The 25,883-nt window shown below is 40.3% G+C and overlaps 2 protein-coding genes across 6 annotated transcripts in view; both read right to left on the bottom strand.

Moving 5' to 3' along the window:
• nexmifb (neurite extension and migration factor b) overlaps positions 1 to 25,883 on the bottom strand; it is a 667,809-nt gene that overhangs the window by 371,683 nt on the left and 270,243 nt on the right. The window lies entirely within an intron of this gene.
• Positions 1,739 to 25,092, bottom strand: LOC133649069 (ribose-phosphate pyrophosphokinase 1). Of its 3 annotated transcripts, none has more exons than XM_062045839.1 (7): positions 25,011 to 25,092; positions 20,661 to 20,850; positions 18,467 to 18,565; positions 12,187 to 12,311; positions 11,888 to 12,061; positions 9,467 to 9,626; positions 1,739 to 2,618 (listed from the first exon to the last, which is right to left on the bottom strand). In XM_062045839.1, exons 2-7 carry the CDS (start codon positions 20,769 to 20,771, stop codon positions 2,526 to 2,528), a joined length of 762 nt encoding a protein of 253 aa, XP_061901823.1. In that variant the 5' UTR covers positions 20,772 to 20,850; positions 25,011 to 25,092; the 3' UTR covers positions 1,739 to 2,525. The 3 variants fall into 3 exon arrangements, with proteins under 3 accessions (XP_061901823.1, XP_061901821.1, XP_061901822.1); XM_062045837.1 differs by lacking the exon at positions 25,011 to 25,092 and adding an exon at positions 24,682 to 25,000; XM_062045838.1 differs by lacking the exon at positions 25,011 to 25,092 and adding an exon at positions 24,682 to 24,999 and having other exon boundaries at positions 20,667 to 20,850.

A 25,883-nucleotide genomic window follows, 5' to 3' on the forward strand; every position in this document is an offset into this window, starting at 1 on the left:
GCGTCCAGTGAGGTGCATTTTGTACTCCCTCGTCCCAGGAAGAATGCTTTGCGGAAATCTTTTATTTATAGGTATCACTCTGGAATAACCCGCCTCAAATTCTCACCGGCATTGAAAGTAAACAGGTTTTAAAAAAGAATGTCATATTTTATCCGAGTCTTTAAATTAGTTTGCTCGTTGATTTGTTTGGTTTTATATTGAGTAGTTATATTTATATGGCAATTATCTCCTGTGACTGTAAATTGTTTGCTTGTTTTCTTATTGATGCTTTTATTTTTTTCTGTATTGTGTAGTTATAATTATATGCTTTTACTTGTAATTGTATTGAATTGTGGACCCCAGGAAGAGTAGTGGGTTGCTGTGGCAACCAGCTAATGGGATCCTTAATAAAAAAATTAACTGTGCAAAAAAATTATTGCAATTATCAACAGTAAAGAAACATATGGGTGAGATTTAAAAACATTTAAATAAAAATAAACCTAAAGTTTATTAAATGAATGCGATAGCTAAGAGACTATGGGCTTAGGTATCAGAGATGTTGTAAAACAGGGGTCCCCAAACTACGGCCTGCGGACCGGGTACGTCCAAAATCTGGCCCCTGGGAAGTCCCCAAGTTAACAGTGAAAAAAAAAAAAATATGTATACCGTATTTTTCGGGATATAAGTCGCAGCTTTTTTTCATAGTTTGGCCGGGGGTGCGACTTATGTGTGAAATTATTAACACATTACCGTAAAATATCAAATATTATTTAGCTCATTCACGTAAGAGACTAGACATATAAGATTTCATGGGATTTAGCGATTAGGAGTGACAGATTGTTTGGTAAACGTATAGCATGTTCTATATGTTATAGTTATTTGAATGACTCTTACCATAATATGTTACGTTAACATACCAGGCACATTCTCAGTTGGTTATTTATGAGTCATATAACGTACACTTATTCAGCCTGTTGTTCACTATTCTTTATTTTAAATTGCCTTTCAAATGTCTATTCTTGGTGTTGGGTTTTATCAAATAAATTTCCCCAAAAAATGCGATTTATACTCCAGTGCGACTTGTTTTTTCCCTTCTTTATTATGCATTTTCGGCAGGTGCGACTTATACTCCGGAGCGACTTATAGTTACGATATATATATTATATTTCACTATGTTTTTCAAATCTGTCCTAATTCATTTTCTACAGCTTGTTACTCTCTGTGTCTCCGAGCCACTCAGGCAAATCATATTGTCTAAAAATGCATTTTCCCATAGATTACTTGACATCAACGCACTCGCGCCGCAGTGTCGGGCAAGTGCACGCTCTTTCAATTAGTGCGCAATATATTATATATATATATATATATACACACACACACACACACAGCCCGGCCCCCGAGTTTGAGGACCCCTGTTGTAAAACATGGGACTCTATTCTCCTATTTCAAAAACAGAAAGGCTTTCAACAATCCACATTTTTGTTTTAGTCCACCTCTGATTTTAGGTAAATTTAGTATATCTGTGCAGCATAAATGAAACGGGAATATTTCTTAAAATATTAATATTTTATTGGATAAACTTGTTTTTTTGCTATTCTGACAAGGTTTAGGTAGACAGATTTTTTACACTGCCATGTTGTCAATCGTCATTTGAAGTCTTCTACAGAAGGGACAGATCTAACTGGTTGGCCACGTCCACAAGAACAATCTGCCATACCTCAAGCGAGTCTGAATAAAATAAATTGGAAGTGTAAAGAAATTTATGTCCGGGATTCCAAAAGCTTTATTAAAAACAACACAAATGGTGCCTACTCAAAAAGTAAACAGTTTAGTTTGGAATTAAGACAAATCATAATACCACAAATGAAGACGGGTGTGGGGGAGCAGGAGCACTTTTCTGAGGCAAATCTACAGAAAACCCAAGTTAAAAAACAAATTCATAAAAAGATGTTAAATACAACCCCACTCAATATTGAGTACCCCAAGAGTTGAAAAGACCACTACATGCATGTTCTTCATCCACGACACGCCCTAAAAATAAAATTAGGAGCAAGAGGATTGATGGCTGATCAAACTGCTGAGGCATTCAGTGTTGAGTGGAGCTTTAGCGGCACGATAAACTACTATGTTTAAACATTCATAAAGCAGAAGATCTACAAGAGTACCATAAAAACCTCAGTTTTGTAACAGCTCCATATACCAGGTCAGTCTCCTTCCTGAGCTCCCCGACCCGCTGAGGTGACACGGTCAGGAGAGGCATCTCTTCATCAGTCGCTACATGTTATGAGAAGCAGACAAAGTGCACAGTGGACACTTGACTCAATAACAATAAATACACTTGATGGGTAGCTTATTTTGTAGTACCCCGGTCGCGAGAGACACGATGCACAAAGTGAGCGGGATGCAGGTAACGGACATAACAGTTCTTTTTTCCCCCTCCCCAAAATCCAACAGCAAGGTGAGTTTGCAGAAGAACTTCTCTAATGGTTGTGTTTGAATGTGTGCAGGGATCGCTTCATTGGTTTTTGGCCTGACGTCGGACGCTGTTACAATGGGACATGGCTGAAGAGGTATGACACAGATTCACCGTTGTGAGTTCTACGGATGGCCTCTGCGAGGATCATGGAGATGTCGATAACCTGAAAATGAAAAAAATAAATAGTAAATCAGACAACTTATCACCAGCATCCATTGTTCTCCTAAAATCACCAAGACTGTCTTGCGCTAGTTTCTCAAATAGTGGAGTGTGACTAGGGATGATGTTTGATAAGAAATTATCGAGTTCGAGCCTATTATCGAATCCTCTTATCGAACCGATTCCTTATCGAGTCCAGATAGGTTGTTGTATATGGAAAAAACACAATATTTGGTTTAACTAAACCTCACTTCTCTTATATAAGAAAAAAATAAAATCTAATAAATAAATAAATATTGACTGCTACCCCCCTAAAAAAATAAAATAAATATTGACTGTTGTTACCCAAAGTATATTAAGTGGGATTTTTCAGAAAAACAAATATATACAGTAACACAAAAACAACCTGTCTCTGTGATCACTATAGGTGTATAAATAATAATATAGTGTTAAATAAAATCAGTCCTTTGGGCACAAAACTGAAAATAATACAGCTCTCCAAAAAGTGCACTTCTGCTGCTATTTGACATAACTGTTGTTATGATGCTTTGACATTTTTGCACTTTATTTCTTTATTGAAAGAAAATTCTATGAAGAGAAAAGTTGTTTGCAAATGTGGTTACAATGCTAAAAAATGAAAAGTTAAAGCTAAAAAAAGAAATACACTTTGAGTTAAAATCTTTCTTCATAGGGGGAAAGATGTGATATGAGCTAGGGAATATAACAACTACACTACCCAGCATGCAACGGGAGAGACGAGCATGCGCGGCAGCCCCGAAAAGTGTTGTTGCATCACGTCGCCACCCGGCAGCTAAGAAGGAAGTTATGAGCACGCTCTGAAAGTAAACGTCAAGAACTCAGCCAACACGCCTCGTCTGCATTATTTATAATTAGACAGACAACACATATACAGTGTGATTTTGTTTACAAGCAAAGAAAAACAAAAGTTAAAAAAGGGAGATGTCATATATGTATGTGTTGCGGTTGCTTTAAGAACGTTGTGACAGCTGCCGTAAAGGAGGTGCGTTGCTAGCCTGGTTGCTATGTTTCCGGTTGTTCGTAAAAGTGTTCGTCATGCGTTTGAACCCTGCTCAAATCTCTCAGTAAAGTTATTCATTGGATTATACCGTTTGTTTTGAACTTCATTACACCTTGGAGCGCTTTTTCCGGTCCATTTTTTTCCTGCTTTCGCTATCTGCGCCTAATGACTGAGCTACGTGACGTCATTTCTTGTGATGTCACACGGAGCATTTCTGGTCGGGACGGGATTCCAGGGATTCGAATAAAGAACCAACTCTTTTTCTTTACTATAGTTGTCTCGATAACGGGTACCGGTTCTCAAAAAGGGATTAGAGTCCGAGGACTCGGTTCTTTTCTTATCGAACAACCGGCAAAACCGGTTTCGAGTATCATCACTAAGTGTGACTCCTTCCTTGTTCTTTTTTGGGCAGGAAATGTAACATTCAGTATGGAACTAATGGATGGATGAATGCATGAATATCACTTGAGCCAAGTGCAGCCACTACAACGGTTACACTGTGGCCCTGTGTTGATGAGCCAGTGTTTCCCATACATTCATTTGTAGCTTTTCTCCATTTTAACTGGCTGCAAGTGTGATTTCTATATTGCCAGCACCTGTTACTTGTTGCAAGTGAGTTTAATTACAAATTAAAAAAGCATCACAAGTAGAGATGTCCGATAATGGCTTTTTTGCCGATATCCGATATTGTCCAACTCTTAATTACCGATTCCAATATCAACTGATACCGATATATATAGTCGTGGAATTAACACATTATTATAACTACCGTATTTTTCGGAGTATAATTCGCTCCGGCCGAAAATGCATAATAAAGAAGGAAAAAAACATACGGTATAAGTCGCACTGGAGTATAAGTCGCATTTTTTGGGGAAATTTATTTGATAAAACCCAACACCAAGAATAGACATTTGAAAGGCAATTTAAAATAAACAAAGAATAGTGAACAACAGGCTGAATAAGTGTACGTTATATGAGGCATAAATAACCAACTGAGAACGTGCCTGGTATGTTAACGTAACATATTATGGTAAGAGTCATTCAAATAACTATAACATATAGAACATGCTATACGTTTACCAAACAATCTGTCACTCCTGATCGCTAAATCCCATGAAATCTTATACGTCTAGTCTCTTACGTGAATGTGCTAAATAATATTATTTGATATTTTACGGTAATGTGTTAATAATTTCACACATAAGTCGCTCCTGAGTATAAGTCGCACGCCCGGCCAAACTATGAAAAAAACTGCGACTTATAGTCCGAAAAATACGGTAATTTTGTTGTGATGCCCCGCTGGATGCATTAAACAATGTAACAAGGTTTTCCAAAATAAATCAACTCAAGTTACGGAAAAAAATGCCAACATGGCACTGCCATATTTATTATTGAAGTCACAAAGTGCATTATTTTTTTTAAACATTCCTCAAAACAGCAGCTTGGAATTTGGGACATGCTCTCCCTTAGAGAGCATGAGGTGGGCGGTAGAGGGAAGCGGGGGGTGTATATTGTAGCGTCCCGGAAGAGATAGTGCTGCAATGGGTTCTGGGTATTTGTTCTGTTGTGTTGTGTTTATGTTGTGTTACGGTGCGGATGTTCTCCCGAAGTGTTTGTCAATGTTGTTTGGTGTGGATTCACAGTGTGGCGCATATTTGTAACAGTGTTAAAGTTGTTTAAACGGCCACCCTCAGTGTGACCTGTATGGCTGTTGACCAAGTATGCTTGCATTCACTTGTGTGTGTGAAAAGCCGTAGATATTATGTGATTGGACCGGCACGCAAAGGCAGTGCCTTTAAGGTTTAATGGCGCTCTGTACTTCTCCCTATGTCCGTGTACACAGCGGCGTTTTAAAAAGTCATACATTTTACTTTTTGAAACCATCCATCCATCCATCCATTTTCTACCGCTTGTCTCTTTTGGGGTCGCAGGGGGTGCTGGAGCCTATCTCCGCTAAATTCGGGCGGAAGGCGGGGTACACCCTGGACAAGTCGCGACCTCATCGCAGGGCCAACACAGATAGACAACATTCACAATTTAGTGTTGCCAATCAACCTGCATGTTTTTGGAGGTGGCAGGAAGCCAGGGTACCCGGAGGGAACCCACGCAGTCACGGGATTTAACTCGGGACTACTCAGGACCTTCGTATTGTGAGGCACATGCACTAACCCCTGTGCCACCGTGCTTTTTGAAACCGATACCGATAATTTCCGATATTGCATTTTAAAGCATTTATCGGCCGATAATATCGTCAGTCCGATATTATCGGACATCTCTAATCACATATTCAGAATACAACTATTTCTAACGATTTTTTAAAAAGGTGCCAATACACTTATTTTCATTGTCGATTTACTTAAAAGAAACTAGGTACCATTTACCAAACACAGAAACTAAAAGCTTAGTTGTTGTGCAGGAAAGCCAAGTGCTTTATTCAACACAGATGACCACATTATAGTCGCTTTGGTCACTGCAGGAGGTAAGACCCGCGGTGGCGGGGTCTGTGTTTACATCAGTGATGCATGGTGTAAGGACACTGTTGTTACACAGAAGCACTGCTCAGCCCTGGTGGAGTTCATGTTTTTAAAGTGTCGGCCTTTCCACCTACCGAGGGAGTTTGCAGCCATTCTACTAGCTGCTGTTTATATTCCCCCCTGCTCTAACAACAAGGACAGAGACAGGGCACTATCTGAACTGAACTGTGCCATCACCGAACACCAGACAGCCCATCCAGACGGCTTCCTCATCGTGGCTGGTGATTTCAACCAGGCTAACCTCAAGTCAGTGTGTCCACAGCTACATCAACACATTGACTTTCCTACAAGAGGTAAAAACACACTGGACATGGTCTTCACCACTCAGAGAGGAGCTTACAAGGCGTCACCCCTCCCCCACCTGGGTGCTTCTGACCACCTCACTGTCATGCTAATGCCAGCATACAGGCCGAGGGCTAAAGTCACCAGACCAGTTCAGAAGCAAGTGAGGGTGTGGCCAGTGGATGCCTCCTCTGCTCTGCAGGACTGTTTTGACACCACAGACTGGGTCATTTTTAAGCAGGCAGCCACCTACAACCACCACATCGACATACAGGAATATACAGAGACTGTCACTGCATACATCACTAAATGCATCGATGATGTCACAGAGACCAGGACCATCACGGTACGGGAAAATCAGAAACCATGGCTGACGGGGGAAGTCCATAGGTTGCTGAGAGCCCGGAACGCTGCCTTCAGAGCAGGAGATGAGGCTGGCCTGAGAACAGCCAGGGCCAACCTGAACCGTGGCATCAGAGATGCTAAGAGGCAGTACGGCAGCAGGATAGCCCACCGCTTCAGTGACAGCAGAGACACCAGGAGCCTGTGGCGGGGGATCCAGACCATCACGGACTATAAACCCCGACCACAGACCTGTGACAGTGACACCGCTCTGCTGAACAGCCTGAACGAGTTCTTTGGACGCTTTGAGGCACAAAACAGCACGCCTGCACGGAAGACTCCACCCCCTCCGGATGACCAGGTGCTGTCCCTGTCTTCGGCCAGCGTGAGGCGTTCCCTCTCCAGAGTCAACGCACGCAAAGCTGGAGGCCCGGACAACATACCTGGTCGTGTGCTGAGAGACTGTGCAGCGGAGCTCACAGATGTCTTCACGGACATCTTCAACACCTCCCTGAGCCAAGCTGCTGTTCCCACGTGCCTCAAAGCCTCCACCATCATCCCGGTTCCCAAGAAGGCTTCCCCATCCAGCTACAACGATTACCGTCCCGTTGCACTGACGCCCATCATCACGAAGTGCTTCGAACGGCTAGTCTTGCAGCACATCAAGTCCATCCTCCCCCCCACCCTGGACCCCTACCAGTTTGCATATCGGGCCAACAGATCGACCGATGATGCAATCTCCACAGCCCTCCACTCAGCTCTCACCCACCTGGACACTAAAGACTCCTACGCCAGGATGCTGTTCATAGACTTCAGTTCAGCATTTAACACCATCATCCCACAGCAGCTGATTCACAAACTGGACCGGCTGGGGCTGAACACGTCGCTGTGCAACTGGCTGCTGGACTTCCTGACTGGGAGACCACAGGCAGTCCGGGTCGGCAGGTACACATCCAGCACCATCATCATGAACACAGGGGCCCCTCAAGGATGTGTGCTGAGCCCCCTTCTCTTCACCCTGCTGACCCACGACTGCACGCCGAAGCACAGCACCAACCTCTTCGTCAAGTTTGCGGACGACACAACTGTGGTAGGTCTCATCCACAATAACGATGAGACCAGCTACAGAGACGAGGTGAGCCAACTGGCCACATGGTGCGGTGACAACAATCTCTCTCTCAATGTAGAGAAAACAAGGGAGATTGTTGTGGACTTCAGGAGAGCGCACACCCAGCACCCTCCTCTGACCATCAACGGTGTGGTGGTGGAGAGAGTGAGCAGCACCAAATTCCTGGGTGTGCACATCACAGATGACCTCTCCTGGAAAACCAACACTGCATCACTGGCCAAGAGGGCTCAACAGCGCCTCTACTTCCTCCGCAAACTGCGAAGAGCAAAAGCCTCAGCCTCCATCATGCACTCCTTCTACCGGGGCGTCATCGAGAGCATCCTGACCAGCTGCATAACTGTGTGGTACGGAGGCTGCACGGCGTCCTGCCGCAGGACGCTGCAGCGCACAGTTAGGGCAGCTGAGAAGATCGTCGGTGCCCCCCTCCCCTCCCTCCAGGACATTTACAACACACGCCTGTCACGCAAAGCACTCCGCGTGGCAGGCGACATCACACACCCCTCACACGGCTTCTTCAGACTGCTGCCATCCGGCAGACGACTGAGAAGCCTCCGAGCTCGAAGCTGTAGGCTGAGAGACAGCTTCATCCATCAGGCTGTCAGGAAGCTGAACTCTCTCCCGGCCCCCCCCCCCCTTCTCACTCTGCCCTGCAATCTGATCTGAACTGAACTGTGAACTGAGACACTACACCCCCCCCCCCCCCACTCACCCACACACACACACACACACACACACACACACACACACACACACACACACACACACACACACACACACCATCTATCACTTAGCCACTTTACTCCGGACTCAAAATGCTGCTAACTGTTTTAACTGTTTACACTGTTTACATTGCACTTTGCACTCCCATCTGAATACTTAGATAGATATTATAGATATTCTGGTAATATCTTCTTCCCCTGTATATTTTCCCCCCCCTCATGCGACTGTTTAAATTGTTGTCTTTTTTATTTTTCTTCTACACTTTATATTTATAGACACCGTGGATGTGAGAGGAACGCAATTTCGTCCACCTGTATGTCCTGTACAAACAGTTGTTTGACAATAAAGCTGACTTTGACTTTGACTTTGACTTTGATATGTTAGCATGAAGAAAATATCCTCAATAGTTTTAATAAACAAGATGAATAAATATCTCGTAGGCTCAACGTCATATACTGAATCTTGATATCGCTAGCAAACATTGCTGAACAACAGGGACATATAAAGCTTAATAATGACAAAATATTAACTACACAGCATAAAAACTGCAGACATGAATGGTAGATGTGACTAATATTTGCAGCAGTATATCAACGTCAAACGATCACAGCAGCACCGCGCTAGTATACTTTTTTATTTATTTACCAAATACCTGCACTTGTTTGTGTTCGTTTGCATTGACGGCACGCTTATTTTGGCAAATGTATTAACAGTTGGGCTTTGAAGGAAATTATTATTTGTTCAAAAAAGGCACATGACTGAAAAAAATAAGAGAACCGGTGCAGAAAATAAACAGGCAACCTTACTTGTATTTTGGGACAATGCCTCATTTTCTCTTCCTGGGGAATCGTATTAGTGACCACAACTGCTTCAAAGCAGGCATTGTTGATGCGTGAGATTGCGGGCCCAGAAAAGATGCCATGGGTGAGGATGGCGTAGACTTTGGTAGCACCGGCAGAAATCAACCTAAAACACAAAAAAGGTAAGATGTGTAATCACGTTCATCAAGCGGAAGTCGTTCGCTGATGTTGATAATATTTTAATGTAGTGAATCCTCAATTCCAAAAAATAGCTCTATTTTCTTTTGATTATGGTAAGAATATGATAATGGATACGATTGACATATTTTCATTTATGTTCAAAATGTATCTGTAATTAAACACACTAAAGATTTTTTATGAACGTCTCCAAATATGTCCCTTAAACATTAAAAACCAATCAACTAGGGGTGTAACGGTACACAGAAATTTCAGGTTCGGGACGTACCTCGGTTTAGAGGTCACGGTTCGGTTCATTTTCGGTATAGTAAGAAAAGAAAAACATTTTTGGGTTATTTATTTACCAAATTTGTAAAATCTTCCACCAAAAATATTTTTCTTAGTGGAATATTTGATGTGAAGTAATCGGAACCTTGGATAGGTCAATAATTCATAATAACATTGATTTTGATTCAATATTATGTTTTGAGCAATGACAGTTTGAAAGAAAAAAAACTGTTTTGTTTTATTGTCAACATTGCAACTTTTTCTAAATTACATTTAACCTTTAAGCTTTTTTATTTCACTTTTGTTATGTTTTTGTTTATTTTAATAATATTTTTAGAATGTGCCATGGGCCTTTAAAACATTAGCTGTGGGCCGCAAATGGCACACTTCTGACACCCCTGCTATAGATAATAAAAAATTAAATCTGATAAATCTATGGATAAAAAACAGAGCCTGGCGACGCATGCAAGTTTATCATAACTCTCTCTGTCTCTGCCCCTCCCTCACGAATGCTGCACAATTTGATTTGTTTTTAACCCCTTCTTAACCCTGAACGTACATTAAAAATACACGCAACCCTAACTCAAAATGCCGGACATTTGAGGCATTTAAGAAACTCCGCCCGGACAGCTCCGCAAAAGAGACATGTCCGGTGAAAAGAGGACGTATGGTCAGTCTATCGTAGCCCGTTGGCTGCTAGCATGCTGTGTGTTGTGCCTCAGTGTGCATCGTTTACACAACGTGCGTTACGCTACTTAATATGTGTGGAAACTCGTTCGGTACACCTCCGAACCGAACCGAAGCCCCCGTACCGAAACGGTTCAATACAAATACACGTACCGTTACACCCCTACTATCAACACAAAAGTGCACAGCATCGAGCAAATGAAATATGGTATGCGCTGACTGGCTAATTGTTTTGGTAGCCACTAAACTAGCATGTCGTGATACTGTGTACAGGTGATCACGTGCTAAGCAGATGCACAGAAGGTTGTAGCAACGTTTATCTAGTCTGCAAACACCAAGGTTTCTTGACCTGACTGGTGCGTGGTAAACCGCCTTGTTGTAACCAACACAAAATTCAAAACCGATCCCAGAAGGCAGTACAAATGGAAAAGCCCAGGTGACAGAGCGGGAAATCAGATAGACTTCATCATGATCAACCAAACATTTCGAAATGCTGTCAAACATGTTAGGGCATTTCCGGGGGCAGTTTGCAAGTCAGACCACAACTCTGTCATCATGGGGTTCAAACTCTCCCTCAAGAAAGTTCCTAAACCAGTAAGGGATTAAACGCACTGCAAGTAAACTAATGCAAGTGAAATTCCGCCATTTGGACTTCACTAATTATTGGCAACAAGCCAACCAGCTTTGTGCGTATCTACATGTGCACAACATTGGAGCGAGTTACATTTATTACCGGCCACTCTTTAAAACCCTTGGGCAGGTCTGAATGTTATCTAAATGTTTACTTTAGTTTGAAACAAGGGTGGTAATACCAATCGCCATCTTTTGGCAAGACATGTTTTAAGCACCGCTTGCGAGGCAGCGCTTCTGTGTTTAAAGCGTCACTTGTATCGTGAGTTTTGAAGTTAAAATACCTCCATGTTGCGTTTCTCACACCCTCTTTATTAACCAGTAGAATTGCCGTTATTCCTCTTCATTCTGTTTCTGCTTTTATGCGCCTTGTGTGTGCGTGCTGACATACATTACGTGCGCCTCGGCTCAGCGACGTCACCGCCGCACGGCAGCATGCTGATGAAAAAAAAGTACCGGTATTTTTCAATGGCTGTATAGTAGTTTTTAATTAATTGGTGCCGGTATACCATACAACACAATGTATCGTTTTTGTGGGAAAAATGAGGCATGTCTCAGACCCAAAGAGACTAAGTTGATTGCGTCCTTTTAGTTAATTATGTGTCAGGGACGCGAGAACGCGTACCTAGCAAAATCACTGCTTACTTGTCGGCAGCATGGCAGATTGTCCCACACGTGTCTGCCATGTCATCTACAAGAATGGCCACCCGACCCGTCACATCCCCGACAAGAACCATGCGGTCGACCTCATTCGCCTTTTTTCTTTCCTTGTGAATAAGAGCAAAGTCCACATTTAACCTGTCTGCGATAGAGGTGACCCTGCAGAGAGAATGACAAGCAGCATAGTTATAGCCAGGAAAACCTTACTGCACCATTAAATCATCATCATCATCAACAGTATAGATTCTACATTACAAGGCTCAATGAGTCCTCAATGAGTTTACCTCTTAGCTCCACCAGCATCGGGGGAGACGATGGTACAGTTCTTCCACTCTGATATGTTCTCTCTGATCCACTTTAACACGGCAGGCTCCGCATACAGGTTATCTACAGGGATGTCAAAGAACCCCTAAAAGACAATTGCAAAGGAGATTGAGAAATACATTTTTTTTTGGTTTTTAACTGCAATTAGCCACAGATGAAGTCTCATGTTTTACATTACGGCATCGCAGAGTAATACTTTTAAATGTGGAGGTCATACACATATGTAAACTGTTCAACTTGAGCATACACAAGTGTGTCACACAACCAAAATAACAAAAAGGTGGCCAACAGCGCTGTTGGATTGTTTGTGCTTTTAAATCAAAGTACTCATTCATACTTCAACTACTGGTCCAAAAGAATTGCACTATTTGTACATAACTGATGGCAGACAGAAACATGTACCGTATTTTTCGGAGTATAAGTCGCACCGGCCGAAAATGCATAATAAAGGGAAAAAACATATATAAGTCGGGAAATTTATTTGATAAAACCCAACACCAAGAATAGACATTTGAAAGGCAATTTAAAATAAATAAAGAATAGTGAACAACAGGCTGAATAAGTGTACGTTATATGACGCATAACCAACTGAGAACGTGCATGGTATGTTAACGTAAGAGTCATTCAAATAACTATAACATATAGAACATGCTATACGTTTACCAAACAATCTGTCACTCCTGATCGCTAAATCCCATGAAATCTTATACGTCTAGTCTCTTACGTGAATGAGCTAAATAATATTATTTGATATTTTACGGTAATGTGTTAATAATTTCACACATAAGTCGCTCCTGAGTATAAGTCGCACCTCCGGCCAAACTATGAAAAAAACTGTGACTTATAGTCCGAAAAATACGGTATACAAAACATTGTTTTGACCCAGGATCACAAGCATTGGGCTCCTTTACAATAGTGTCCAAAGTCCTTCCTGTGGACCAACTGTGGCGGTTGCATATTTAAAAAAAATTAACTATAGCCCACAAAAGACCCATTGAGCATCTGCTCACTGTAGTGTGTGCTACTCTGTCCGATGCGGTGGGGAGTTTTTTTTGTTAAGTATCTGTTTAATTTGCAGGAGTGCTGCAGCAAATTAAGTGTAAAATTTGACATTTAACACCAGGTGGTAAGCAGACGACCCTAAATTTAATTTGTAAACTCCCTTGTCATCCACTGAAAGAAATGCAGTGTTGTATACGGCTTTTAATTTACAGTACATATATTTGATTACTTATACCTTAGTGTTATGTTGATGTTAAATGTTCTAAAGACAAAAATTATCAACAGAACTGACAAACTTCGGACACCTATGCAATTTTTTTTTTTTACAAATCCTTTGTGCACAGTCAAAATCCCTTTTTAAAAAGTCACAATCTAAATATTTGTGGAACACACTCCGTTTGTGTATATAGCTAGGGTAAGGTCCAAAAGTATTTGGTCAGTAAATTGAATAATAAAATAAATCGGCATGTGAATGAAGTGAAGCATTCAGGAGTTTCATATAATTTGTGGATGGCCGACATTATCAGAGGTTTAACAGTATTTTGGACAACTGACGATTGTAAATATAAACATATTTAATACTTGTTTGATGGAGTCTATGGGATTCCTTGACTAAAAAAGTTTTGACTCCAAGTACTTAAATGTGTGGTTATATTTACTGTTCAAATATTTTTCGGGCACATTTACTCACTGGTGTTCAAACGTACATAACCCCCCTCCCCACATCTTGTCCAAATCTCCCCAAACTTTTTTCAATTATTTGTGCTGCAAACATTTTTGGCCTACATCTTATTGTTTGTAAGTTAACATTTTATGTTTTCGTATTTAAGTGTTACTATTGATATCCAATCCTCCAACCATGTTCAAATCTCCCAAAAACGTGTTCAATGTGTTTGTTCTGCAAACATTTTTGGTCTAATTTATAATTTTTAGTGAACAGTGATTCATAACCAGCCCAATCTCAGAATCTCCCCAATCCCACTCGTTAGTGCAGCAAACATTTTTGGTCTTACTATTAAGGCTGGGCGATATGGCATACAAAAAAAGAAAAATATCACCTTTTTTTTTAATTAATATCATTTGATCTCGAACAATATATTTTTTTATTATTAAAAGGCATATTTTCCTATCCATTATTATACTGAGTAATGTTGCATCCTGCAGTATCTTGTAACAGACATTTCTGCCATGTTTCGTCAAGATAATATATGCTAACAGCTGACAACTGTCATTTTGTTCATGTCGACGATTGTGTTTACTAGAGGTGCAAAGGTACAGGTAACCCGCGCTATGGTCTGCACCACCGTTGTGGGGCCATGCTTCTTTTTTGGTATGTTTGGTGGGGGTAAATGTTTTTCCTCTCAAAGTTATTTTGTTATTTTTCTTGTTATCACAAACTTAATTCTGTAGTAAACAAAACATCAGCAGTGTACTGTATACTGTAAGAATTTTTTCCTAGTTAACATTTACTAAACAACACATTGAAATGGTAAATTGTTTGTATTCTTTGATTACTTGTATTCACCAGTGCTTTGGCAAACGTCAAGCGGTGACTTTGTTTGTGTTTTGAAGTGCTCCACAAACTGTCTTATATTCATTGAAAATACATTAACGTACAGTTGAAATTGTAGGTACTGTAAAATAATGTATACCAACAAAAAACCATTTAAAGATTATTTCAGGAACATAATATTTATATCCAACACTCAAAAATGATTGGAACAAAAAGTGTCTGTAGTTTTTTAGTGCATGTTATATCAGAGGAGTTGAATCAGAGCAAACAAAGTCTGATTCTAAAATATTTAGATACAAAAATGTCGATTTCTGATTACATTAAATCAGTAGGTGTGTTTTATCTCCCCGCCGGGACCAACAACCTACAATAGTTCAGTCACAAAGACATTCTGCGAGTGCTTGCGAGTCCGCATCCAGGGCAGGATTACTGGTGAGCTGCAGCAGACCATGAGACTTTAAGTAAGTTGTAAATAACAATATATAAATAATAAATGTCAGTGTTTATCTCACGCCGACATCACAAAAATACATCGGCTTTAGCGTTAGCTTTTTAGCATTAGCATTCTGTAAATTTGGGTTGAGGCTAATAACTATAAAAATGGAGTTTGATCGATTGAAACTTTTATTAGTAGATTGCACAGTACAGTACATATTCCGTACAATTGACCACTAAATGGTAACAGCCGAATAAGTTTTTCAACTTGTTTAAGTCAGGGTCCACGTTAATCAATTCATGGTAGTGTCACTGACTACTTTTACAACACGTAATAAAGTAAATAGGTAATATTTGATGGTATTTACTTTCGTTCCACTCGTGTGCTGCCTCCTATATTTCACATTTCAGAGTCAGAGTAGTAAACAGCTGATGTCGCTGCTTCGAGTCTGGCTTCATACTCCTTCACAAATACGTTTAAAAGAGTCTGTCAACTTCTCGTAGCTTCGCATGTCGAAATTAAGTTTGTAAAAATAATAAACAACAATAAACTGCATATAGTTTAAAGACTACAGCCAAGTAAAAAAACTGCAAGATAGTTCCAATGATCAGCGTTCTTTAGCACAAAGATGCTCCACAAAAGTTCCTGTATTTCGAAAGCCATCTCCGTTGTCAAGTTTGTTATAATAGAAATACACAAGAAATAAGTCACTGTTTATATTCCAATGACAGTCGTGTGTTTGGAAAAAAAGTTGTAGGAACGCCCCCAACTGTCAGCGTTCGACAGCACAGCCCGCCCCCGAAAAGGTTTCTGGCCGCTTGGAAAAGTCCCACCTAACTAGGAGGATCAACCCGGGTAGTTTTTGGTGAAAACCCAGGGGGAACTTTATCTACCGTAATTTCCGGACTATAAGCCGCACCTGACTATAAGCCGCACCAGCTAAATTTAGGGGAAAATACAGATTGCTCCATATATAAGCCGCACCCGACTATAAGCCGCAGGGTTTTGATGTGTAATTAGCGTAGTATATAGGGGTTCCTGCTACCACGGAGGGGATTGTCGAGACAGAGATGACTGTTTGGGAACGCAAAGCGTCCCATTTATTAACAATAAATCTTTCAATCATTCAATCAAACTTTCACATCTTTGACATGGCGAACAGCATTCGTGCAGAGTAATAATAATACAACGCTGCAAAGTAATACAAATACAAACGTTATCAAAATAACCAGCCTACCGGTATATGAAAAGTCAGTCTTTAATCATTGTGTCATCGTCTTCCTCCTGCGTACTAAAACCACCGAAATCCTCTTCGTCGGTGTCGGAGAAGAACAGGCCGTAAATAAGCCGCACCCTTGTATAAGCCGCAGGGACCAGAACGAGGGGAAAAAGTAGCGGCTTATAGTCCGGAAATTACGGTAGCTGGGTAAGTGGGGAAGTTCCTGAAAAAGTTCCTGCGGTGGAAAAGGGCCTAATCACAACACATTCACACACATGGACACGGTAAATAAAGAAGAATTGTTCTGTGCAGGATTATACCAAGCACAACGTTGCATCCCTATGGTTTACTACGCTGGTATCTTCTAACAGACATTTCCACCATGTTTGATCTAGGTTATATATGCTAACAGCCTATCACCATGATTGACTGAAATTAATCACGATCATCAATCACACTCAAATCGACCAGCCCTACTACTAACTGTTATAGTTTTTAAGTTTATGTTTTGTGATTCACCTGTGTGAAGTTGGCCCCCGTTAATTAAAACAATACGCTATATGCTATACTTAAAAACCTTAAGAGTTAGAATAAACACTTTTGCAGTACAAACATAGTACCAACGAATGGAACAAGTATGAAGGCTTGGTTATAAGTAATAACACTTAAATACAATAAAATGTTAACTTAAAAACTAAGAGTTTCACCAAATATTTTTGCAGCACGAATAAGCAAAAACGAGTACAAACAAAAAAAAACATTGGGACTGGTTTGGGGAGGTTTTGACAAGGTGGAGGGGCTGGTTATGACTCATAATTCATTAATAACTTAAGTCATAACAGTTAGACCAAACATTTTTGCAACACAAACAGGTACAAAGCACAAATAATTGGGAAGATTTGGACATGGCTATAGGGTTGGTTATAAATAATGCTTAAATGCCAAACACAAAGTGCAGGGGAGGGGTTGGTTATGAATAATAATTTGTTAATAACTTAAAAATTGTAAAAGACCAACAGTTTTTGCAGCACAAACAAGCACGAACGAAGTGCAGACTAACGTAACAAGTTTGTGGATATTTTGACATTTTGGGGCAAAGTTATAATTTAGACGTCAACAGCACAAAAACATTTTTTGCAGCACAAACGAACACAATAGATTAAGACAAGTTTAAGGAGATTTTGAATGCCCCGCAATACAATGAATACAATGACTTGGATCAATGAGAACAAATACATAAATATGTATTACTCATTTTGAGTTTTTCCATTATGTTTTATTTTTGTTACTGTATCTACTAATCTGCACTGCAAACACATAATTTCCCTTTTGTATGATTAATAAATATCTAGTAGGTGTTTTGACAATATATTGATAAGGCATAAATGGCCATATTTAACCTTATGATACGTTTATCCCAAGCAAATTGTCTCTCCCCAACCCATTATATACATATTTTTTATCATTCCTTAAATGAATGAAGTCACCGTTGTGAAAGACGACATTCAATAATTCCCTGGATAAGGTGGCTTACACGTGGGGTTTGCTAATGTTATAATACTTTCAAAAGACTCCAATATAAAGAAAAATAGTTATATTCCAGAACTCTTGAATTCCCTTTAAAGAGTATTTTAAAGTAAGTTTTTTTAAACGGCAAACAAAACGGTAAGAAAACGAAGTGGCTCAATCGTTCATTAGATGTTTTCACTTGGTCACCGTCGTGTTAACATATCCTGTTTACACTAGAACATTAACATTTTCAGTTATACAACATAATGTGGCCTCAATGTTAAAGTTTTTGATAATGATACTTGTTTGCCTTAAACAATGGAAAAAAACAAACACGTACAAGTATGGGTATGTCCCATTCAGAACAACATCAGTAAACAAAGCTGTGCTTACATTGTCTCGCAACATTTTAATGAGCCAAACAAGTAGAGTACTGCAGGTATCTAACTGGCCGGCAGGAAGAGATACTAATTTTGACTGTATGCTGAAGTGATTAAACCCATCGAAGCATTCACATTAAAAAAACGACACAGACCTTGGTTGTGATGTGCAAATATTCACCTGTATCTGCGAGGCGTGCAAATCCATAGTGATGATGTGGTCTGCACCTGACACAGACAACATGTTGGCCACCAACTTGGCAGAGATGGGAGCACGACTCTGTGATAAAAATGGATCTGTTAAGTCATGTGGACTAAGTCTATTGGCAAGCTTAACATGTGAGCTAAAAATAGGAATGAACTTTGAGATTGGCATCATTTCTAAGATTACACACATACATAAATACATATATATATATACACACATATATATATATACACACACACACACATACACATATATATATATATACACACAGGCACACACAGGCTAACAGTTAAACGTAACAATGATTGAAATAACAGAATTTATTATACACTAGATTAGGACTGTATGATTTTGGCCAAAAAAAGTTCAAATGTTTTCCCCGCTGAAAACTCGATTTCCAATTACGATTTTGATGTTTTGAGAATCACTAAAAAAAAAAACAGGGCAGAATATCTGCCTTTTTCTTTTATAGTTAATTTTTTCTTGTTACTTCATACGTTTTTGCTCCATTTTTGTTTATTTTATTTTTACAATGTGCCAGAAGTCCATAAAAAAGTATATTGCACCAAAAAGGCAAACGACAGTAAAGTGTTTCCAAGTTGTGTCTTCTTAGCACTTGTGGAAGTGATAAAGTTAGGTTGCCTCTTGAGATTTTTTGCACACACTTCCTGGGCTTGTGTAGTCGGATCTCTGCTGGCGCTGCGAATATTTTGCCTTTCGTGACTGCTTGTATTGGATTACCAAATAAATGCGCAACACTAGACTCACGCCTCTCTCGTACTCCTTATGCTTACCTCAACTTGCGAAATATAGCAAAAAAGTAGAACAAGTGGCACAACAAATCCCTTCTGCTAGGTCTTATTCTCAAGCAAAGCAGGTGCGTATGAAGCGTGTCGTGCAGCGGAGTTACAGGTTATGTTGCCACAGTTCCATCATAATTTGTTCACGAGCGAAGACAAACACATTTGTGCCAGGGGAAATGTCATTCATAGCCACAAACAAATGAATAAATGGGAAACACTGATGTGTGTGTGTGGGGAGCATGCTCACTGGAAGAAGGAGCCTACGCGAGACAGAGGAAAATGAATTGACAATTTTTTTTATTCATTTTTTAAAATATTGTCATAATTAGATAATCTGATTAGGATTTTAAGGGGAACAGCACTTTTTTTTTAAAATGTTGCCTATAATTCACAATTCTAATGACAGACAAGAACACATGTCTTTGTTTCAATGCATTCTAATTCAAATACACATAAATAAAAGTCTGCTTACAATGGAGCCATGATGTCATTGTGTCTATTTCGACTATACAACCCAATAAATACCCATCCAAAAAGCGCCAAAAATATGATCTAACATTTTGTGATGTGAATATTAACCAAGTATAGGTTGTACTCACCTGATGTCAGGTCCAGCTAATTAAATATGTGAGACTCGAAGTGAATGTGTGTAATCTTAGAAATGATGCCAATCTCAAAGTTCATGCTTATTTTTAGCTCAGATGTTAAGCTTGCCAATAGCGCTTATAATTACATCTGTAATATTTGGTTAATATTCAGGTCACGATATGTATATAGAGTATTGTTGGCAGGTTTTGGATGGTTATTTAGAGGGTTTTGTGGCCGGCATAGAGATCCCCCTTTGTTAGCGGACTTTTTATGTATTTACGACTGAGAATGCATAAAAAAAAGAAAAACTTGTGTTCATGGGTTTGTTAATAATACACATCTCTCTCTAATGTTTGCGTATTTCCAGTAGGACTGATCTGATACTATGGTCGGAGTGCAGAAGTGTTCCTCCAGGAACGTCAAGCTAAGGAAATCATCGAAGACGTTTGGAGCGGAATATTGAAAATGGCTGACCGAATTTTCTGGCATTTTGTGATGTTTAGACGACATTTTCACATACTTTGCGGATTGTAACTATAATTGGATATGGATTAATAGATACAATGAAACAAATTCAAAAAGTTTCCACTCTACTGGTACTTTAAACTCGCAGGATCACAAGCAGTGGCCTATACAACATGGGTGGACTTGCAACTAAAAAGCTGAGCAATGAGAAAAACCAAACAAGCAATGCATGGACATTCATGGTCAGAGGCTTCTCGTCAAGATGTTGGATGGCAAACAGAATGACAGAGATAATTAGACATGTCCCTCACCCCCACCTTGTCCTTCTTATCCTGGCGGGCATATGGGAAGCAAGGGATGACCGCTGTAACTCTGCAGGCAGAGGCTATCTTGCAGGCGTTGATCATGATGAGGAGCTCCATCAAATTATCGTTGATCTCCCCACAGCCGCTTTGGACAATATAGACATCCTCTCCACGTACACTCTCCCCTATCTCCACGCTGTCAGAGGGAGGCGACAAAACAAACAGCACTTAGCAGCAGAGAGCTAACAAGACACACAACGTGGGGGAAGAACAAACAAAAGCGGAGTGTCATGTAACATGTGCTGGGACTTGGGTGTAAAATGACGAGTATAATGGTTAGACCAGGGAAGTCAAACGTACAGGCCCGCGAGATGAGTTTGCCAAATCTAAAAATGAGCTGAAATTTATGAATGAAAGAAAATGTGTCCACTGGATGTCGGAGAGGGCGGAGCTATGTGCTGTGTTAAGATAGAGGTGACACTTCTGTGTTTGGACCTTATGTACTTACGCTGCTTATTAGGGATAGTATGCAAAATGTGGATCGTGACGTTCGTGCCTTGATTGTCAAACATGTCAGTAATTTTATTTTATTTTACATTTAAACCCCGAAAAATGCTTTAGATAATCTGTACATTCCGTGTTGTACTTAATGACTGTGGGGACACATTTTCTGTGCGCACATAAATATGCTGAAATAATATGTATCCCCTTCTAACTTCATGTGATATTAATGATACACGTCCACATTCACAAGTTTTGTTGTAGATGATGCTCCATATGTACAGAATAACCACATGACGTTAGTACATCCGTTGAGAAAAATGAGAAATGACTCCTGGGCGCGGCCACCGCTGATGCTCACTGCTCCCCTCACCTCCCAGGGGGTGAGGGGAGCAGTGAGCACTAGGGTTGGGTATCGTTGGAATTCGAACGATTCCGGATCCGATTCTTTGTTTCTATTCCGATTCCTGACAATTCTCGGTTCCGATTCTCTTAAGAGGCAGGGTCAAAAAAAAGTTTAGGATATTTTAAATGAGCTAGCTAACCTAGTCTTTCTGAATGAAATAGTCTGACATTCTCCATCAATTTTAATTCTATTAACTTTTTATGAACTTTACTATAAATTCCTCACAGGGCTGTTTTCAACTAGAATATAAATATCAAATCTATGATCTTGAATATAAATATTATAAATTATGAATACATTTTCCCAGGGGTACACTTTCCTCAAGAGAGCTTTATTTTTGAAAACCTCATGAAAACACATTTACACACACAAGTGTATGATGCTGCAGGTACTTAAAAATGTTACCGTGCTCCCACTGATGGGCTAACCTGGTGCAGAAAAGCAAATAAACAATCAGAAACAACTTGCAAAACCCAGTCCAGATTAGCAGCAGGTACAGTATAAAATCAGAGACAGTTTTTGTTTAGGAAAATAACCATATCCGCCTTCTCAGGCAGGATGCGTGAGCGTTCTGGACAGATAGTGTCTCCTGCTGTGGAAAATACACGTTCGCTGGGTGTGGAAGAAGCTTGAACGCATAAATAGGAGAAAGCGAGTTATGACAGCAAAGGATAAGTCTTTTGTTGGTTCCACCGGACCACCACCATGCAGCAGGGTCGTCAGACATAAGTATCGGTGGAACGTCCTGGTACATCTGCAGCTCTCTCTCCCCCCGTTTCTGTTATTTCGCGGTTATTTCATTTTTTTTTGTAAAGTAAAGCCAAACTTTCGACCGCCGACGCCCGCTATCCATGCTCGAGCTTGACTGACTCGCTCGGCTATGCTAACACTTCCGGCGGTGGGCGCTTCTTCGTTGGTGTTCAGCGGCTTCTTCTTCCGGTTCGGCGGACATATTTTTTTTACGGTCGGCGGACTGGTATCGAAGATAGGAATCGAAATGTAAACTTTTGAACGATTCCGGGAGAATCGGAAAGTTAGTCCCGGTTCCAATCGATACTCGATACCCAACCCTAGTGAGCACTGAGGGTCAATTGCAGAGGCTAATCTCTCCACACTTAGTGTGTGTGACAATCATTGGTACTTTAACTTTTTAATAACATCTTGTAATTTCATCCATCCATTTGCTACCGCTCGTCCCTTTCGGGGTCATGGGGGGTGGTGGAGCCTATCTCAGCTGCATTCGGGCGGTAGGCGGGGTACACCCTGGACAAGTCGCCACATCATCGCAGGGCCAACACAGATAGACAGACAACAATTACCATGGATGGATTAACGTGGACCCCGACTTAAACAAGTTTAAAAACTTATTCGGGTGTTACCATTTAGTGGTCAATTGTACGTAATATGTACTGTACTGTGCAATATACTAATAAAAGTTTCAATTAATCAATCAATCACACTCACATTCACACACTAGGGCCAATTTTAGGGTTGGCAATAACCTATCTCCAGGTGCATGTCTTCATTTTGATATTTTTCATTTGATCTTTTGATAGATTAAAAAAGATATACAGATGGGAGCATTTTAAAACTCTGCCAGACTCAAATACACCAATTATTATCACATTAAGTATTCAGAAAGTATACATAACGACAAATGAAGATAGAATACTATTAATCGCAACGTGTAAGTGTAAAAAAACAACAACATTAGGGTTTGTACATTTCCAGAATGTGCTTGGTCTTTTTTTTAAAACAAAGAACACAATTTGAAGTTTTCTTTATTTTTAAGTTATCGTGCCATGATTTTTGCAGTCCGGCCCACTTGGGAACAGATTTTCCTCCATGTGGCCCTTAGGCAAAAATGAGTTTGACTCCCTTTGGTTAGACAATGATTAAAAAAGGGATGCAAGCAGCTTTTAAAATATTAAACACAGCTGCTGCTCACTGCTCCCCTCACCTCCCAGGGGGTGAGGGTGATGGGTCAAATGCAGAGGATAATCTCACCACACCTAATGTGTGTGCGACAATCATTGGTACTTTACATTTTTAATAACATCTTGTAATTTCCATCCATCAATTTTCGACCATTTGTCCCTTTCAGGGTCGCGGGGGGTGCTGAAGCCTATCTCAGCTGCATTCGGGCGGAAGGCGGGGTACACCCTGGACAAGTCGCCACCTCATCACAGGGCCAACACAGATAGACAGACAACATTCACACACAAGGGCCAATTTAGTGTCGCCAATCAACCTACCCCCAGGTGCATGTCTTTGGGAGGTGGGAGGAAGCCGGAGTACCCAGAAGTTTTTTTTTGATTGATTGAGACTTTTATTAGTAGGTTGCATAGTGAAGTACATATTCCGTACAATTGACCACTAAATGGTAACACCCAAATACGTTTTTCAGTTTGTTTAAATCGGGAACCCACGCAGTCACGGGGAGATCATACAAACTCCACACATAAAGATCCCAAGCCCGGGATTGAACTCAGGACTACTCAAGACCTTCGTATTGTGAGGCACATGCACTAACCCCTGTTCCACCGTGCTGCCTCTTGTAATTTCATTTTGATATTATTTTTCTTTTCATCTTTTGATAGATTAAAAAAATTAACACTGATGGGAGCATTTTAAGACTCAAATCAACCAATTATTATCACAACATTTATTGAGAAAGCATAAATAACGACAAATGAAGATAGAATTCTATCAAGCGCAACATGTAAGCGTAAAGTAAAACATGATGGTTTGTACATTGTCAGAATGCGCTTGGTCTTTTTTTAAACAAAGAAAACAAATTGAAGTTTTCTTTATTTTTAAGTTATCGCGCCATGATTTTAGCAGTCCGACCCACTTGGGAACAGATTTTCCGCCATGTGGCACCTAGGTACAAATTAGTTCGACACCATTTTGTTAGACAATGATTTTAAAAAAATATGCACGTAGCTTTTAAGATATTAAACAACAATTTGATCAACTTTTAGGGATAAAAATAGAACTCGAGCGTCTATCGCCAAATGCGCGGCTATTTCTGCGTGACACGTTTAGCTAGGCTAGGTTGGCGCAGTTAGCTCGCAAGTTGGCGGCTTTTGGAGAAGCCAAACGCGACAATAGACTCACCATGTTTCTTGGTTGCTAAATTTCTTGGTTACCACCTTGCCCAACTCCAGACCCAGGCGGTCTGCTATCTTTTGAGACAGGTCCGGGTGAGAGCTACCGCTGAATATTTTGATATTCGGCATTTTGCTGCTGTCCAGGGCGTCGAGTCGTCGGTGGCTTTGTTTTTGGGTTTTTTTGTTTTTCATACAAATCAAAACGTCCAAGACAGCGACCGAGAACCAAGCAACAGTTGTCTGGCTACTCGTACCAAGGACCAGCACTTACGACCTAGCCACCTCTAGCTGCACACATCATCTTCCTCTCCCTGCTGCGCGCACACTTTCACTTACGTCTTCTCGTGATGACGTCACCACGCACTGCGCGTCAGCAGTCGGTGCTGCATTCAGGTAAGCTCGGACATTGCACAATTTGAAGTGGGGAAAAAAAGCCAAAACTCAAACTTGGAAAATCCAGAATCGCCCTCAAAGCAACGACAATACAATACTATCTATAGTCTTTGTGCGATAGTATACGTCTGTGACGTTTTGTCTGCGTGTTGTTTATTCAAGTGTAGTGTGTCGTCACTCGTCAGACTCATTTTTTATTTTTTTATTTTTAATAAACCTTTATTTATAAATTTCATCATTTACAAACAGTTGAAAATAATAATCAAAGTAAATACAAAAACAGTACAAAGCAGTGCCAGGGGGTTGTAAATTCAAAGTAACTAAAATAGAATACAAAATATATCATACTTGCCAACCTTGAGACCTCCGAATTCGGGAGATGGGGGGGGGGGGGGGGGGGGGAATTCCCTGAAATTAAAGTATTTCTTATAATTATATACAAACTCCGTTTCCATATGAGTTGGGAAATTGTGTCAGATGTAAATATAAACGGAATACAATGATTTGCAAATCATTTTCAACCCATATTCAGTTGAATATGCTACAAAGACAACATATTTGATGTTCAAACTCATAAACTTTTTTTTGTTGTTGTTGCAAATAATCATTAACTTTAGAATTTGATGCCCGCAACACGTGACAAAGAAGTTGGGAAAGGTGGCAAAAAATACTGATAAAGTTGAGGAATGCTCATCAAACACTTATTTGGAACATCCCACAGGTGAACAGGCAAATTGGGAACAGGTGGGTGCCATGATCGGGTATAAAAGTAGATTCCATGAAATGCTCAGTCATTCACAAACAAGGATGGGGCGA

This window comes from Entelurus aequoreus, linkage group LG04 (assembly GCF_033978785.1).
Source record: "Entelurus aequoreus isolate RoL-2023_Sb linkage group LG04, RoL_Eaeq_v1.1, whole genome shotgun sequence".
NCBI lineage: Eukaryota > Metazoa > Chordata > Actinopteri > Syngnathiformes > Syngnathidae > Entelurus > Entelurus aequoreus.